The sequence below is a fragment of the Argentina silus genome (assembly GCF_951799395.1).
Source record: "Argentina silus genome assembly, chromosome: 11".
NCBI lineage: Eukaryota > Metazoa > Chordata > Actinopteri > Argentiniformes > Argentinidae > Argentina > Argentina silus.
The window spans coordinates 17,267,781-17,283,274 of NC_139665.1; the positions used below are offsets into that span (position 1 = coordinate 17,267,781).

Consider the following 15,494-nt stretch of genomic DNA (forward strand, 5'->3'; position numbering starts at 1 on the left):
ACTCACTGCACGTTTCACCTCTGGTTCAACCTTCTATCAGGGGAGTGTTTCATGAACTTATGACGTGTTTACATGATCATTGTTAATGAAATGATCCAACTTATTTTACTATGACTAAAATAACAGTAAAAAAATATAATCCTATCCTATAAATAACTACAAACAAGATCCTGACCGAACATAAAAACGACCAAAATCAAACACTATTTAATATTCATAATCACATTTTTTATTCAAAGTTATGCTGGTACAGTGTTGAATAGTTCATGGCTCAAGTCATTCACAACATCACTTTCCGGGGGCTTATTCATAAGTGCGAAAACATAGAATTCTGATAGAAATGGAATGAGTAAAATAGAACATCCTGTCCACTCCAGACACAGTGCAGTTCTACTTGCAACATTCTATGCATTGCATCCCTTTGAATAAGTAAGTGGAAAGAGAATGCTCACTTCTCAGTGCCATACTCATCAAGTCAGAAGTTTTATACCCCTCACTCCTCGACTTCAATATTCAACGATTCAACTATTTCAATATTTTCCGAAATGGAGCTTGGCCACGGTCACACACTCATCTGCCATACAGTGTTTACGAGTATTGAAAGTGATTGTCTTGCTGTGCATTAAGGCCTGCTTGGTAATACATAATGTTGCATTTGTTAATAGTATAGACATATAGCATAGTTTAGCTCTATTACTTTTTCAGATTTACCAGACATCTCTAACTAAAAAATAATCTATACATTATAACCCTAACCCTAACACATATACATATGAAAATAACACTGATTATGGCACACACATCTACTGTAGTCAATACAATTTTAAGACGAAAACCAAACAACAAAACATAATGCTGTAGTCTAACATACATTGATATATTATAAAGAGCATGTGTTCAATATAATAAACATATACACTGGCACTGTAAGTACTGTTGCTTTGGTGTGTAGTAGGGTAGACAGGTCAGGGGCAGAGTGTGTCCTGTATATTTTTGGGTGAGGAGAACATGACAGGTGACATGACAAGAGAGCACACTGCTACTGCTAACACCTTTTCAACCCTTTCAGATCCCCAAGCACAGCAGTCAACAAAAGGAAATAGGGGTGAGCGATCAGTTTGGGAGTGAGTTTCGTCAGTTCTCTCTGGCTGCCCCTAGATGGCGCTCCGGTGTCTTGTGGTGCTGCGCTTCAGAAGCCAAAAAAGTCGTCTCTGTTGGCCGTATGGTTCCCGTTCGGGGCATTACCGTTGGCGCTGTCCCAGTCGGGTTCTGTCAACCAGTCTTGGGGGGTCACCCCAATGTCCAGGACCTGGGGGTTAGTACGAGACACTGCCAGTCTGAGGAGGGGGGGGGGGGGGGGGGTTGAGGAAGAGGAATAGAAATAGGGGTGAAAGAGATTGAGAGAGGAAAGATGAAAGGGAGAGGGCAAAGAGGGAGATATGGAGAGAGAAGAATAAGGGGTGGGGGGAGAAGGAGAAAGAAAGAAAATAAGTGAACACCCGATAATTGAGAACCAGTTGTTGGATGAATGCTTTAGAATGGATGTCAGGTTATTCAAGGATACAATGATTTGGACATTAATGCTACGTTGTGTTAGTTTATGTTATTGGAATTTAAACATGTTTGTTTTCCCATTGTGAGTTACCTAAGCACTCACGACTCACAACTGTATCTTAATGGTATTTGGTGACTGATAAGCACAGCTTTACTTTTGCCAACTGGTTGTGGCATTAGCATGGCAACAATGCTTTTTTTTTAATGCTGAAACATTTAGGAGCCCAAGCTACAATGCCTGTTTCTTGATACAACAATGGACCTAAATCTACAGTGTATAACACAGCTGAAAGTGAAAGAGCATGTCTGTTGTTACTCTGTCCTCCTTTCAACCCTTTCCTGCTTTCTAAACCCAGGGTTTGAACACAGAAGGATTACACCATGAACTATACAGGATTAGTCGAAGAATGCTGCTCCATAGACGTCATATGGTGGGTGGTATGTAACGTGGAGAAAAGGCAAGAGATTTTCATAGAGGGCTTCCGCCCCCCGCCCACCCCAATGCTCTGTTCCACTTGAGCTTAGTTAAGCAAAGTGACCAGTGATATGATGATAACTCCCTCTGGTAGTCTTCGTGGAGCCTTGCCACATTGCATACACCAGTGGAGACTGGCGGAGGTAGTGATCGGAGCACGGGCTCAATGTAATGCATGGAACGGAATGAGGAATGGTATCAAACACACGTCAGGGTAAGGACGAGGAGAGGGAGCTACCCTGACGTATTGAGCCGCGGCCCGAGACGTCTATGGATAGGGAAGGGAATGACATTTAATTATGAATAGTGTTGTTATTGCTACGTATGGACTCTGGATTGGATCAGTGGAGTGGATTACGGTTGTGTCAGTCAGGGAGGGGTAGAGCAAGTTATAGTAAGTGAAGGGCGAGGGAGGGGGGGGGGGAGAAGGATAAGGTCTAAGCCACACACAGACAGCGTTACCTGAAGATGACTCATAGCTACCCAGACTGCCGCTGGAGACAGAAACACAGTGGAAGAATTAAGTGGTGTGGGACACCCTAAGTGCCATCTCTCGGTCTTTCTCTCTCTCTCTCTTCCCCCACTCTCTCTTAACCCCTCTATTTCACTATGTTATTTTTCGTCTCCATCTCTACGCAGCACCAAACAAGCAACTCCTTCTACTAAGTCTCTCCATCTATCACATGGAAGGCCCAGTAGAACACTGTGGTAGTACATAGTCTGTCCACAGATGGCACTGTGGAGTCACATACTGGAATCACCAGGAAAATGATGATGGAGCAAATCAATCAATGAGCAGATTTCTGCGGTCAAGCAATACAGAGATTATATTGGGGTTTGTTTTTGGAAAATAGAACAATCCACATGTTTTACCTTGAGAAAGCTTCATCCAAACCATCCTCAATTTCCTGCAAGAGAGAAAAACAGATGACCACAAGGTTACACTCAGAAACACTTGACAACAAACATTCATGCTATGATAACAATGCATATCGTAGCGAACATCCACTGCCACTAAAAAGACTGACTAGAACTCGCAAAATGTAAATATACTAATGTGAGAAGAGATGGTTCTCTTATGGTTCATACGGACGGCAACCGTGATGATAGTGATCAGTCAGTGGGGGTCTCTTACCCAGACGTTGTTGTTATTGTTGTTCTCGGGGGGGCTGTGGTTGTCCACCTGGGACTCCTTGTTACCATTGGTTTCCAGCACCACGGCAACATGTTCCTCCAAGTCCAACAGGTTACCTGTGGCAACATCTAGAAAGGATCGATCAACCAATCAAATTATAGCACGTTTATAATTGGGCCAAAGTAGCTCTAGGCATGTGTGTGTGTGTGTCTCTCTCTCTCTTTTCTCTCTTTGTGTGTGTGTGTGTGTGTGTGTGTGTGCGTGCGTGCGTGTTCGTACCTGCTCCTTTGAGACTAGCCAGGCTGTTGGATCTTTCTGACTGGGAACTGCTGGTTCCTTCTCCAGCTGAACCAGACGCCACTCTCTTCTCCTTCTCTAAGAGATGGTGACACATAAAATACTACCGTCAACACACACACACACACACACACACACACACACAAAGAGAAAAGAGAGAGAGACACACACGCACACAACAAACACACACACACACAAAGAGAAAAGAGACACACACAAGTGACCATGTATTGGTCTCCATAAGGTTCCATAAGTACAACACCTCCATCTGCTGCTGCATCAGCTGTGATCAATGTCAGAGGGCCAAGCAGGAAGGGAGAGGCAGACAGGCTGTCTATCCTCCAACAAAGACTGACTGAGGACTCCTCTCCATACACTGAGAGTGTGTATGAGGGGCTCTGTATATTGATGTGTGTGTGTGTGTGTGTGTGTGTGTGCAACCATCTCCAGAGTTGAGTGTCATTAAATGCATAGGTCCTACCTTCTTTGGCCACCTGCCAGAACTCAAATGCCACTCTGAAGGCCTGGGCTACTGTTAATGTCACTGCCTGAGCCTGGGGGGAGACAGAGAGAGAGAGTATACATATGGCTGTTATAATGGCTACATAGCCCTAATGTCATATGACATTAACATTATCATTTGCAGTCAGTGGATATGAGTCATGGATAGTCACAGCTATTTCCTGAGTACAAAAAAAACACTCTTACATGGAGAGGGACAATTTGTAAAATGGGTACAAAAAGTACACATTCACTGGCATCAAAACGGTTTACTTTCGATGGCCTTGTTCATCTTGATTGACTGTAGTGAATCATTATAGGTGAGTCAGTACCACCGGCAGAACGGTAACTAAAACAACCTCTCAAACTGAGTCAGTTTGAAGAGCTACAGTGTTGAAGGACAATAAAAGGTCAACGGTATCTAATCTCTCCTCTTCTCCTCCACAGAGAAAGAGAAAGCCTTGAAAAAGAGAGTGAGTGTGTGTGTGAGAGAGAGAGAGAGCAGAGGAGAGAGAGAGAGAGAGAGAGCAGAGGAGATAGAGAGAGAGAGAGAGAGAGAGCAGGGGGGAGAGAGAGAGAGAGAAGAGAGAGAGAGAGAGAGAGAGAGAGCAGGGGGGAGAGAGAGAGAGAGGAGAGAGAGAGAGAGAGAGAGAGAGAGAGAGAGAGAGAAGGAGAGCGGGGGGAGAGAGAGATAGAGGGGGGACAGATAGAAAGAGAGGGTATTGGGTTATGTGAGGAGGCTGCAGGATGAGTGGGAGGGAGGGAAGGCGAGAAGAGACGTGCCCTTCAGGTTTCCAGCAACACAGGAAGTTGAAAGACGGGACGAGGAGCGCAACCTTCTAGGGTTTCTCCCAGGGCAGGGTAGAACTGACTGAGGGTAAGCCACTGCGCCAGAGAGCTAGGGGGACAGTTAGAGGCGTGCACAGACTAGAAGTTCTGAAAGTGTCCTGGTCTCCCTGATCCTGGGACACTTGATTAGATCTCAAAAGCACTGGATTGGCACAACCGATATGATCAAACATAGCCTGGACTAAGACCGTGACCCAGGTTGTAACTCACCACTTTCCTCTTGGAGCAGAGGTAGGCGTGGCACTCCAGGGTTCCGTTGACTGTGTTCTGGGCGATGTAGGCAAACACCTTGTCATGCAGCTTGTCTGCCGTGCAGTAGGATATCCTACAGGTCAGGGGTCAAATAACAGGGCACAGTGTTAAAAGGGTAAATGTCACTCACGACACACAGGCACAGGCACAGGCACAGGCACAGGCACAGGCACAGGCACAGGCACAGGCACAGGCACAGGCACAGGCACAGGCACAGGCACAGGCACAGGCACAGGCACAGGCACAGGCACAGGCACAGGGACAGGGACAGGGACAGGGACAGGGACAGGGACAGGGACAGGGACAGGGACAGGGACAGGGACAGGGACAGGGACAGGCACCTGTATATGGAGACGTTCTCTAGGAGCTGGTTGGTCAGGCTGTCATAAAGAACTATTCCCTGAGGTGAGACCTTCAGAGCCACCTTCTGAGGCTTCTTCCCACTGGCTTTAGCCTGGAGATAATGCAACAACATAATAACATCATAAGAGCCGTGACAATCACATGATATCTTTCCTATGACCATGAATCAACTAGAAATGTCAAGAAATGTCAAATGTTTGTAATCTCAGAAAATTGCAAGAGAGTATAGAGAGCTTGTTGGGAGCCACCATGATGATGACTCGGTGAAACGGACAGCACTTCCGGTATGACATGGTGGCTCACCGTGGCGATGATCCTCTTGACGGCAGTTGCTGACAGGTCCTCTCCCTTGGGCTGGTCCACCAGGGTCATGCCCAGGTAACGCAGGTTAAAGGTCATCCCCTCCAAGATGGTCTCCCGCGTGTCCGTCCAGTTCTCTGGCAGCTCTAGACAGACAGATGGACAAGAGAACATTTTGAATAGTCATGGGTTCTAGCTGTTTGTTTGTCATAATTTCAGAGTCCATCTGTAATGGGAATTCAGGAACAGAAGAAATGTCAAGAAAGTTCATGGAAAAGGAAAACAAGTTGAACTTTGAGCTTTTTTCGTTTTCTCTCAGAATCTGTTTGGCAAAAACACTGTACGTATATGGGTCAGGGGTGGATGTAAAAGTCAATATTTTCTTTACACAGAAATAACCTATAGCAGCGAGAGTGGGGAAACAGAACAGCACAGAACAACTTGTATCTGGACTCTGACATGCTGCGATAACAGAAAGTGTTATCCTTTCTCAAAGTCCTTGTTGTTAGCCACAGCTTACTCTACCTCAATCCTACTGTAATCACACAACTGACCTTTCATCTGAACCTATGGGTGACCTTATCTTACCTCTGTTTCATAAAAGGACAAACAAGGAGGAAACTCAAACAGGACTTAGCTAGTAGCTCTTGAAGGACATACTCTCTTTGGTTCTCTTATCTGTTTGTCTTGTGTAGTCTGCCCCTGACCTGTCAGAACTGTGTTTACACAGAAGATTTCCTTGGAGATGTGGAGGAAGAGGAAAACAGAGATAAGCCAAATACTTCATAACATTACCCAGAACTGACACTCCCCCCCCCCAACTCCTCAGTGTGTGTGTGTGTGTGTGTGTGTGTGTGTGTGTGTGTGCCCACACATTTGGGGGAGTAGGCCTAACAGGTTGTGGTTTGAGCTGGGCCCCCACCACCGCCAGGGAGGAATTGATAACCTTTATAATATAGAGGGTTTGGGTTCAAGGTCAGCTATGATGACACGTGAGGGAACCAGCCATATGCACATGTGGGATGACTAAAACTAGATGACCACATTCAAAATACAGGTCTGCAGAAATACTGTTCTTATCTCATCTTTCCAGTCAATCAATGTTAAAAATGTTCTTTACAGCATCATCTACAATCAACTAAATCTAATCATGTTCAAGTATGGGTCAGAGGATGATGAAAGGGGATAATACAGATGAAAAGATTAGGGGAGCAATCAAGAGTGAAATAGAGAGAGGTCAGATATGACAGACAATTAACTTGGGGAAAAAATGTACAGCTCCTTTTCTACAAATCACAGAGTAATTCACACATGTGGAAAGAGAGAGAGAGAGAGAGAGAGGGAGAAGGAGGGGGAGAGTGAGAGAGATCTGTTTCTTCAGTCATCCATCAAGTACTCGGATGATGGATGAACGTCTACTTCATCTAGCTGTGGCGTAAAGGTTTGGCCAACGCTCTGAAAACGTTTGGCAGACTTTAGAAAAAAGGCCCTACTTTCAGGCAAGCCACGTCCACTCTGAATTGTGTGTGGACACCCCTGAACACTTAATCACTGTGGAAACCACCACCTTTGTCTAATGGCCGGACATCAGACTAAGACTGGGAGCAACTTTTAGACCTGTATTCTACCAGTGCCAAGTTAGCTATGCACACTACCAACAAAGAGACGGTTCCCCCCAAAATCTAAGTTCACACCCTAGCTCCTGCCCATAGACACTTCTAAGGGATCTGAAAGAATTGGATAGCATTAGAAAGAAGGTTATTGCTATAAGCAGCCCTTTGGTAGGCTGGAGGGAGTTTGCACCACAACACTGATCTGGTCCTTTCACAGCTTGGAGCAGGGGCAGGCTGCTTAGAGCAATAGGCTGCTGGGGCAGATTCTAGACTGGGTATACACAACACATCACATCATATAGAAGACCTGAGAGTATTAGAGTTCATATGAGGTTTTTAGATGGAAGGATGGACCACGGTAACCAACACACACACACACACACACAATGTCCCACTGCGGACGAAAATGTAAACAAACATTGCCACAGCAACAGGAAATGGCAAAGCATCAGAGCCCTATAAACACACAGTAGCCAATAAGAGTTCATGGAACTTGGCAGGCCACATAGGAATGACTGGACAAACAATCATATTGAATTCAGAGAACTCTACATGCTATATAGATATGACAGGACTTGTAAACAACAATATTGAATTCGCAGAACTGAGCTTTTTGACTAGAACTTCAGGGTAAGATACCAAAGGGGGTATTTTGATGGTTTCCTTGAGTTGGGGGGGGGGGGGGGGGGGGAAGTATGTGGGAACCAAATTGCTCAGGTACTTATACCACTCAAATGGTGCTCCATTTATTCATTTTAATGGTATAATAATTTTAATTTAATGCCAATGACTCATATGTGAAAAGGCGATTATAACCAGGTACGTGATGTATTTTTAGACATTTAAAACGGGTTCCATTAGACCTTCTAAAACACAGGAATATTGCCATAGTTTTTATGGGAACTGAATGATTTGGAGACTGGGCAGTGATTCTTAAACTTACAGAAGCCAAACCATTTCTTAAAAACAAAATATAAGTGTTGATATGAGTTGACCGGGGTCTATGAGGTTTGATGTTTTTCTAAACACCGCTTAGACGCTTTTCCATATGTTTGACCTAAAGTCAAAGCCTTTGCTTATTCCTATTTTTATGATGAAAGATGGTTAAGAAATGTATTCATTTCCCCAAAATATAGACTCTTATCTTTCATTTGGCACCCAATTTGATATGCTCTGATAAATTTCACATTTTGATCCTCATGGGTCCTTTTACACAGAACTGCCCTATATGATACACAGAGTGAAGTACAGAACATTAAATCAACAACCATGTTCCATTCCTGTGCTTCTAGGATGAAGAAAGGTTCTGCTCATGACGTGGCTGAACCTTGACTCATTTCTGAACCCATCTAACCCAAACACACTGTCCCCCTCAGAGGTATTACCTCAGTTTTACCTTTGAGCTAACCATCTGTTTTGAAAGGGACGAGAGGGAACCCAAAATGAGATATCGAGTGTGTTACAGAAAAACAAACAAAAAAACTAAAGTAGTGCACAGTTAATCTAAGGTCAGTTTTGCCTTTCTCCCGATGGTTAAAGGTCCAGTATGTAACGTGCAAGCTTTCTAAAAGCGTCCTAATGGTTGTAATGACTATGTTTAATTGGTAGCGATCAGGGAATGCGTTACCTTGAAAGAAATATTTGATTTACGAACGCTGTTTTGGTCTGGAAATATTGCTTTCTAAAATGGAGTGTCCTACCCGACACTCATACAAACATGTTGTTACTGCCAGGGATGTTCCAGAGGAGTGGACCGTCTCTGGTGGCTGCCTCTTTGAATCGTACAGGCATGCAGAAACACAACCCTCCATTTAGGGGGGTTATATTATTATTAAGGAGGATGTAGTTGTTTGGAATTTTGAACTGAATTTCGCTGCGGTGGCCAGAGGCGGCAGATTTCCAACAAACTTCCGCAATGCTCCATTAAGGGTTGGATTTGGGCTGATCCCAGATATGTGCCTAAAGACAACCTCTACTCAGAGCAGAACATTTCCCAGTCCATTCCTGACCAGACCTCAGCGATATGGGTCTTTAGTCAGGAATGCCTGGACTAACCTAGACAAGACTAAACACTCCAAAAGCCTGCATTAGACCCCAGAAAAGGGGTCACTGCTGGTTGTAAATCAACATGATATACAGTACAGCTCTACCCTGCAGCCATGAAACCTGAATTACCAAGTTCAGGGTGTGTGTGTGTGTGTGTGTGCGCGCGCGCGCCTCTGCGCTGATGAAGACTTGTCGCCGAAACATGTCCACAGTGATTGATGAATGATGAATGTGTATTTTCAGCAATGTCAGATTGCAATGTCAAAATGTGCACACACATGTAATATGTGTTGCTCCTCTGATACAGGGGTCAGAGATACCATATGTTTCAGTCAGGATGGGGTTAAAACAATCAGATTGTTGATCTGGAAGCTGACGAATGGCCTTGGTAGAGGAGCAACTTGAACTTGAACCCTCTTACAGGACTTACTGACCCAATGCATTCCTAGTGGGTCGCCATGGTTATACAGATAAGTAGGGTAGTTCTCAGCCCTTCCAGTTACCCTGTAGGCCAGGATCAAGTGAGATTTAGCACACAGTCGTGGCCAAGTGACCTTTTAATGCCACAATACTAGGAAGTAGGAACATGACCATACAAAACAGGCACTGTGTGTGTTCCACTGAGAACATTCTAAACTGGGTGAGAGGCTATTCTAATGGACAGTGGCTCGGAATATAGCCTCTCTCAGACATTCAAATATTGCATTTGAAGTTCAATGTATTTGAATTAAACATTGGCATCAAATAGGATGGATATGTCTGGGTTATATTCATCTGGATCTAATCTAGTGAGACTAGAGTTATATCACACAGTTAAGAGTTGTTGCACACTATATGCATAACTATGTTGGTTACAAAGCAACCTACTAGGCCACATGTAATCACTTCTTCAACTTTTCCAAATTCTAGAAAAACAGTTTGTGTTTACAAATTGGCAATAATTACGGAAGCATAACGCAAAAGAAAAGTGTAGTGCCACTAAGTTTGTCGTTTGTACCACTTACTATCGTCCGAACTACTTAGCTAGCATAACATAACGACATAGCTAAGTCAATATAACGAGATCGCAAGTTTGGAAGTTTACTGGAAATTATTGTGGAATATAAGTGGAGTATATAGAAATAAATCTATGTACTTAAAATAATAAATGGATAAAGGACTATGGTGCATTTGATGAAAGAGAGAATACAGGTCTCTGAAGATTTTTGTCTGAAATATCAATTTCCCTGGAACTTTAAATAGTTTAGTCATTAAAGCCACTCCAATGTCTGTTGTTATGATGGGTCAAAGTATGGCAATGCATTCTCTGTGTCTATAACACCTAGTTTACCACTGTTCCTGATTAATGGACATGTAAATGTAATGACATCAGTTCATTGGTGACATACTTCCAAATCGTTTTATCCACAACTGCTTTTGTAATGAATTGTATCCCTGGCAATCAAACAAATGGTATTTCACAAGCCTTCACAAGAACCACTGTGATTAAATTGCGCACCAAGTGTCTATCTTTCCCTATACCACCTAAAGCTAAAGAGATCAATTTTGAGATTCTTAATAATGTATGCCCCTTAAGGGAACGTTTGAGAAAGAGATTTCATAGTAAGACCTTTTGGGAACATATGCATGAATGGTTACAAGCTAAGATTCAACTTGCTGAATTTTTCCAGATAATATTATTTTTGGCATGGTGATGGAAGACAGAAAAACTGAATTTGTTGTTAATGTGAGTCATCTTGGAAAAGTGAGTCACCTTGCCTAAAAACTGCAAATAACTTTTCTTAAAAATGTCTTCACTGCACTGTAACATGAAACGGAAAAATACAAGAAGACTTTTGGACTTGAATTTAATGTGTGTGTGTGTGTGTGTGTGTGTGTGTGTGTGTATGTATTAATTTAACAATATATGCAACAACATGACGTTTATCATCACATAACAACGCAATGTTTGTCAATTTGTTCGCAAAAACACGTCTTACTCTGAGGTGAGGAAAACAAATCAGGCGTAAAAAATAGAAGTCTAGAAATCTTACTTTTATGTCTGCCAGCATTCCATGACTGTTTTGCGATACTTGGACTTCGAATAATAGCTCTTCCAGCCGACTTTAGGGCATCCATCGCCGACGTTTGTAGTCTACACTGCGACTTGGCAACGTTTTGGGGCAAATCTAGACCGCTTTCATGGATGCGAAGAAACTAGCTCCTGAATGTTGTTGACTTCGGGTTTTTGATTCTTCGGCTGGAAGTGGACTTGAATTTGGATCTCTGTGGGCGGGGATAAACTGTCAATCAACCGTATGTGCGCGCATGACGTGTGTGGGGTATCCCCTGGGCCCTGTATTTCAAAATGTTTAATCTAGATCAGAATGATCCGCCCAGATCAGATCTATCTTCCAGATGTTGAGTAGTATAGAGGAAATCAGCCAGCTCGATCTGATTCTGGACAGCATAAACGTTTTTAAATACTGGGCCCTGGGGTCAACATAGTGAATTCACCAAGCGGATAGAAGCACCGAATTTAGACTGTTGTAGATTGTACTTTGCCAGACCAAGGCCAATGCGTTTTAGTGATAATGCAGATGCTACTCTGTAGCATTTCTTTCTTTGACCTAACAGGACAACAATCAAGACTTATTATTAGTGCTGCAGCCTAATATGTCGCCCTCTAGGGACCACAAACGTGTTGACAGTATGTAACTTACTGTTGTATGCCTAAAATCTAGGAATAAATCACTTTAAAATCACACAGAGCAGTTGCAATCGTGATACAAATTCTGATCAAAAGCCTAAAAAGTGCATGCCTGATCAATATGTAATATGTAGTATCTAAGCTGTAATAAAATGTGAAGGTGAGCAATGAACCTTTATTAGTAAGCCAAACCAAACACACCCTCTGCCTCCCTCTAGTGGTAATCAAGCTTACCTCTGAAGTTCATGACCCACCCAGGGGGGGGCATCTACATGCAGGGTGCTTGAAATTCTAAATATCATTTTATTGGTCTCTAGGGAATATTTTGGAACAAACTCAAGGGTTGAGCAGAACTGAATGGGATGTTATGTATGAGAGATGAAGAAATCCAAAACACAGAATGTTTTCAAACTGCTTGCATCATGGGCCTGCAAGAATTTCTTTAATTCCAGGTGATTCTCAAAGTGAGAGGACGCAGGACCATCATCGCTTTGATAAAGAAACGAAACACTGTGAAACAACAAAAACAGAGAAACAAAGCACTTTTTTTTTTTTTATCCCCCTTCACTTCCCACACAACTTGTAGAACAGCTTCAAAAACTAACTCACAATTCCATTGTGATCCACACAAAATACTTTTCCAGGTAGGCAACAGGAGAGAACACCACATGGTCTAACAGTTCAAGGTACTTCCCAACACAACACTTCACACAATCCTCCCTGGAGATAGATCAAGAAAACAACCAAACATGATGTCAATATTAAGGGTGTCACCGAAGACAAAAAAAATGTCTGTAACAAATCAAATCGATGCAGTAATAATGGAATGAGTCAATCTGACCACTTACTGCTTTCCCATGACCAACCCAACCACATGGAATAGAACCTCAATTACGAAAAAAAACTAAACAAAACAAAAAACAGGAAAATGAGCACGAAATGTGTTTTCTGACGATGCTTCTGCAAAACATGCGCAAGCTTCATCAGACTAAGTTTAGATGGAGAAGACCAAAACTAACACCACCACTTGGCACTTCGAAAAATAAATAGACAACATTCCTTGGTATGTAATGTGCATGGTTGTAAACTGCTAGGTAAGGACTAGAGCATAATAGCCATATCAGTTTGAGTGTTGTTCGGCATGCCAGGTTCACCCCTCTACAAATCAAATGGACCAGATCCATTGTTTTGGATCAATACCAGAATAACCAATCGAATGGGCCAATGATGGAGGAGGGCTGTGTCCTGATTGTCTGAGATAGCTTCCTATTCCCAACTCCTCCAATCAGCTGTTTGAGAAAGTGGGGTTGCTGGTAAGGTTGTCACTTACCACAGATCTACCATCTGAGTAACCTACCCCTATCAGTTAGGGGATAAGAGAATATGGGAACCTTCACCAGTGAGAAGGACGCAAGTTCAAACTACTGTGAGGGCCAGCTTTAGATCACAGGACTGGAAAGTAACCCATTTCTCCTTTAAAAAAAAAAGGAATTGCAAGGCACAGTGAAATTGACAACTGGTAAACATGAGTTACCTAGACATCATTAAATCCATTGTATATATATGTGCCTAACAAATTCTAATTTGGTCCAGAAGGAAATATATGGTGCATTTGCTGACATCGGGTGAAATTGCAAAACATTTAGGCAGTACTAGGTCAATTCTATGAAAATTGTATTGTGAGAAATATATGCATTTTTGAGCTGTAAAAGCCACATGAAAATCCTGGGGAGGGTTTTTGAGTCTGTTAGACCAGCATTGATTTGAACAAACACATTGTCGATCTGTCCTGCAACAATACTTTAGAGAAAGGTACATTGCATTGTCATCAGCTGAACTGAAATGTGTTTCCTAGACAACAAACAATCACTGATTTGAGTAATGGCGATACCAAAACATGAACAAGTACTTTTTACATTCGTCTAACTCACAGAAGGTACCATTTTACAGTTCCAATGTTGCGTTTTGGACATAAAAGTGTAAGTCAAAAGCCTGATTAAAAAAAGAAAGAGAAAGTATAAAAGAAGAAAGGAGATAGGAAGTATGAAACACTGACTGAAGAAAAAAAGATACACAGCCATGTGATGGTCTCTCTACACATTTATGTCAACAAACCAAGCATCCCTTGACACGGGATGTCCCTTTTTCCCAATTTTCCCTTGTTTCACCTCCAAAAAGAACACAGTCTATCACAACGTCCAATGGCTCAATCCCCAAAACACAAACAAATAAACAAAACAAAAATACCTTTCCTACAGAAGAACACGACACTGAGATCCTCTAATCCTATCCCAAAACACATCCAAAATATGTCCAAAAGATTAACAAGGGGCTATGTGTGTGTAGGTGTGTATGTGTGTGTGTGTGTGTGTGTCACTTTTTGAGGGGCTGGTGGACCGCAATTGCGATGGGGGGGCTCCAATCACATCCCAAAAACCACCGAAACACGTTTTCAAAATTCCAGGCGGATATCAGGGGATTGTGTCACTTTTTGAGGGGCTGATAGACTGAGGCGTTGGGGTCCAGGGAGGAGGGACTGTTGTCCATGAACTTGGAGGAGTAGTGTGGTGTGACTGGGCTGAGGCTGCTGCTGTCTGTGGTGTAGGAGATACTGGGCATCACAGCCATCACCTCAGCTATCTTCTGCTTCAGGTCGGCTATCTCCTGCTCTCTCTTGTGGATCTGACCTGCAGGGAGAGACAGACGGACGGACGGACGGACGGAGGGAGTGAGAGAGAGAGAGAGAGAGAGAGAGGAGAAGGTCACAGAAAGAGAGAATGGGTTAGATGAGATGTGGGGCCCAAAAGGATGGGTCATGATGTAACGTTGCCTGGTGTGCATGTGATTCAGTGAACAATGGTTCCGTTTGAAGTATAGAAAGTGGGACAATAGTGGGAAGATGTTCTAACAGTGGGGCTCAACACAAACAGTGGAACCATGGTGCTGCAAAAACCTATTCTGTTTCTCTGTGGTCATTTTCTAAGAATCAGCACTGGGACTTGCCAAAGCAAATACAGCATTTCCTGTGAAAATCTCTTGTCTCATCCAGCATAAGGTGAAAGCAATCATGCAATCATGTATTTCAGCCGTTTCTTAAGCTGTTTCTTGTTTGTAAGCAAGTGAGGCAGTTAGGACTAGCTAGGACTGTGGTTGGTTAAGATATCATGTTCATTATATAATGTTAGCTCTGGAAACTTTTACTCCTGTCTGGGATCGAATCTCTCTGGTAAAAGAGATCATCTCAAATGACAGTAATCCGGTAAGACAAAGTTGACATAAACAACAACGAACCCTGTGCGATCTCCAGCTGCCTCTTGGCGTCTCCCAGGGCTGAGAAGAGGTCCAGTTTGATCCGGGTCTCAGCGCTCAGGCTGTTCTCCAGGTGCTGGGTCTTCTCCTGCATGGCCGACAACGCTGACA

The 15,494-nt window shown here is 43.1% G+C and overlaps 2 protein-coding genes across 3 annotated transcripts in view; both read right to left on the bottom strand.

Moving 5' to 3' along the window:
- Positions 1–227: 227 nt before the first annotated feature.
- On the bottom strand, positions 228–11,582 carry ldlrap1a (low density lipoprotein receptor adaptor protein 1a). Of its 2 annotated transcripts, none has more exons than XM_083680074.1 (9): positions 11,419–11,582; positions 5,730–5,872; positions 5,405–5,517; positions 5,022–5,136; positions 3,943–4,015; positions 3,444–3,539; positions 3,165–3,280; positions 2,903–2,937; positions 228–1,337 (listed from the first exon to the last, which is right to left on the bottom strand). In XM_083680074.1, the coding sequence occupies exons 1-9, from the start codon at positions 11,501–11,503 to the stop codon at positions 1,190–1,192; spliced, it is 924 nt and encodes a 307-aa protein (XP_083536200.1). In that variant the 5' UTR covers positions 11,504–11,582; the 3' UTR covers positions 228–1,189. The 2 variants fall into 2 exon arrangements, with proteins under 2 accessions (XP_083536200.1, XP_083536199.1); XM_083680073.1 differs by having other exon boundaries at positions 3,165–3,292.
- An 893-nt stretch (positions 11,583–12,475) lies between these two features.
- maco1a (macoilin 1a) overlaps positions 12,476–15,494 on the bottom strand; it is a 7,820-nt gene continuing 4,801 nt past the window's right edge. The window contains exons 10-11 of the mRNA XM_083680442.1: positions 15,366–15,494; positions 12,476–14,761 (exon numbers count right to left, since the gene is read on the bottom strand). The exon at positions 15,366–15,494 is cut by the window's right edge and continues 46 nt beyond it. Coding sequence (XP_083536568.1) covers positions 14,559–14,761; positions 15,366–15,494 — 332 coding nt within the window. The 3' untranslated portion in view covers positions 12,476–14,558. The remainder of the gene's footprint in view (positions 14,762–15,365) is intronic.

Coding starts and splice junctions, on each gene's coding strand:
- ldlrap1a (XM_083680073.1), bottom strand. CDS start 11,503: ATGGATGCCCTAAAGTCGGCTGGAAGAGCTATTATTCGAAGTCCAAGT. Junction 5,518..5,729: donor TCAAGAGGATCATCGCCACG/GTGAGCCACCAT, acceptor CATTATCTCCAG/GCTAAAGCCAGTGGGAAGAA. Junction 4,016..5,021: donor TCTGCTCCAAGAGGAAAGTG/GTGAGTTACAAC, acceptor GTCTCCCCCCAG/GCTCAGGCAGTGACATTAAC.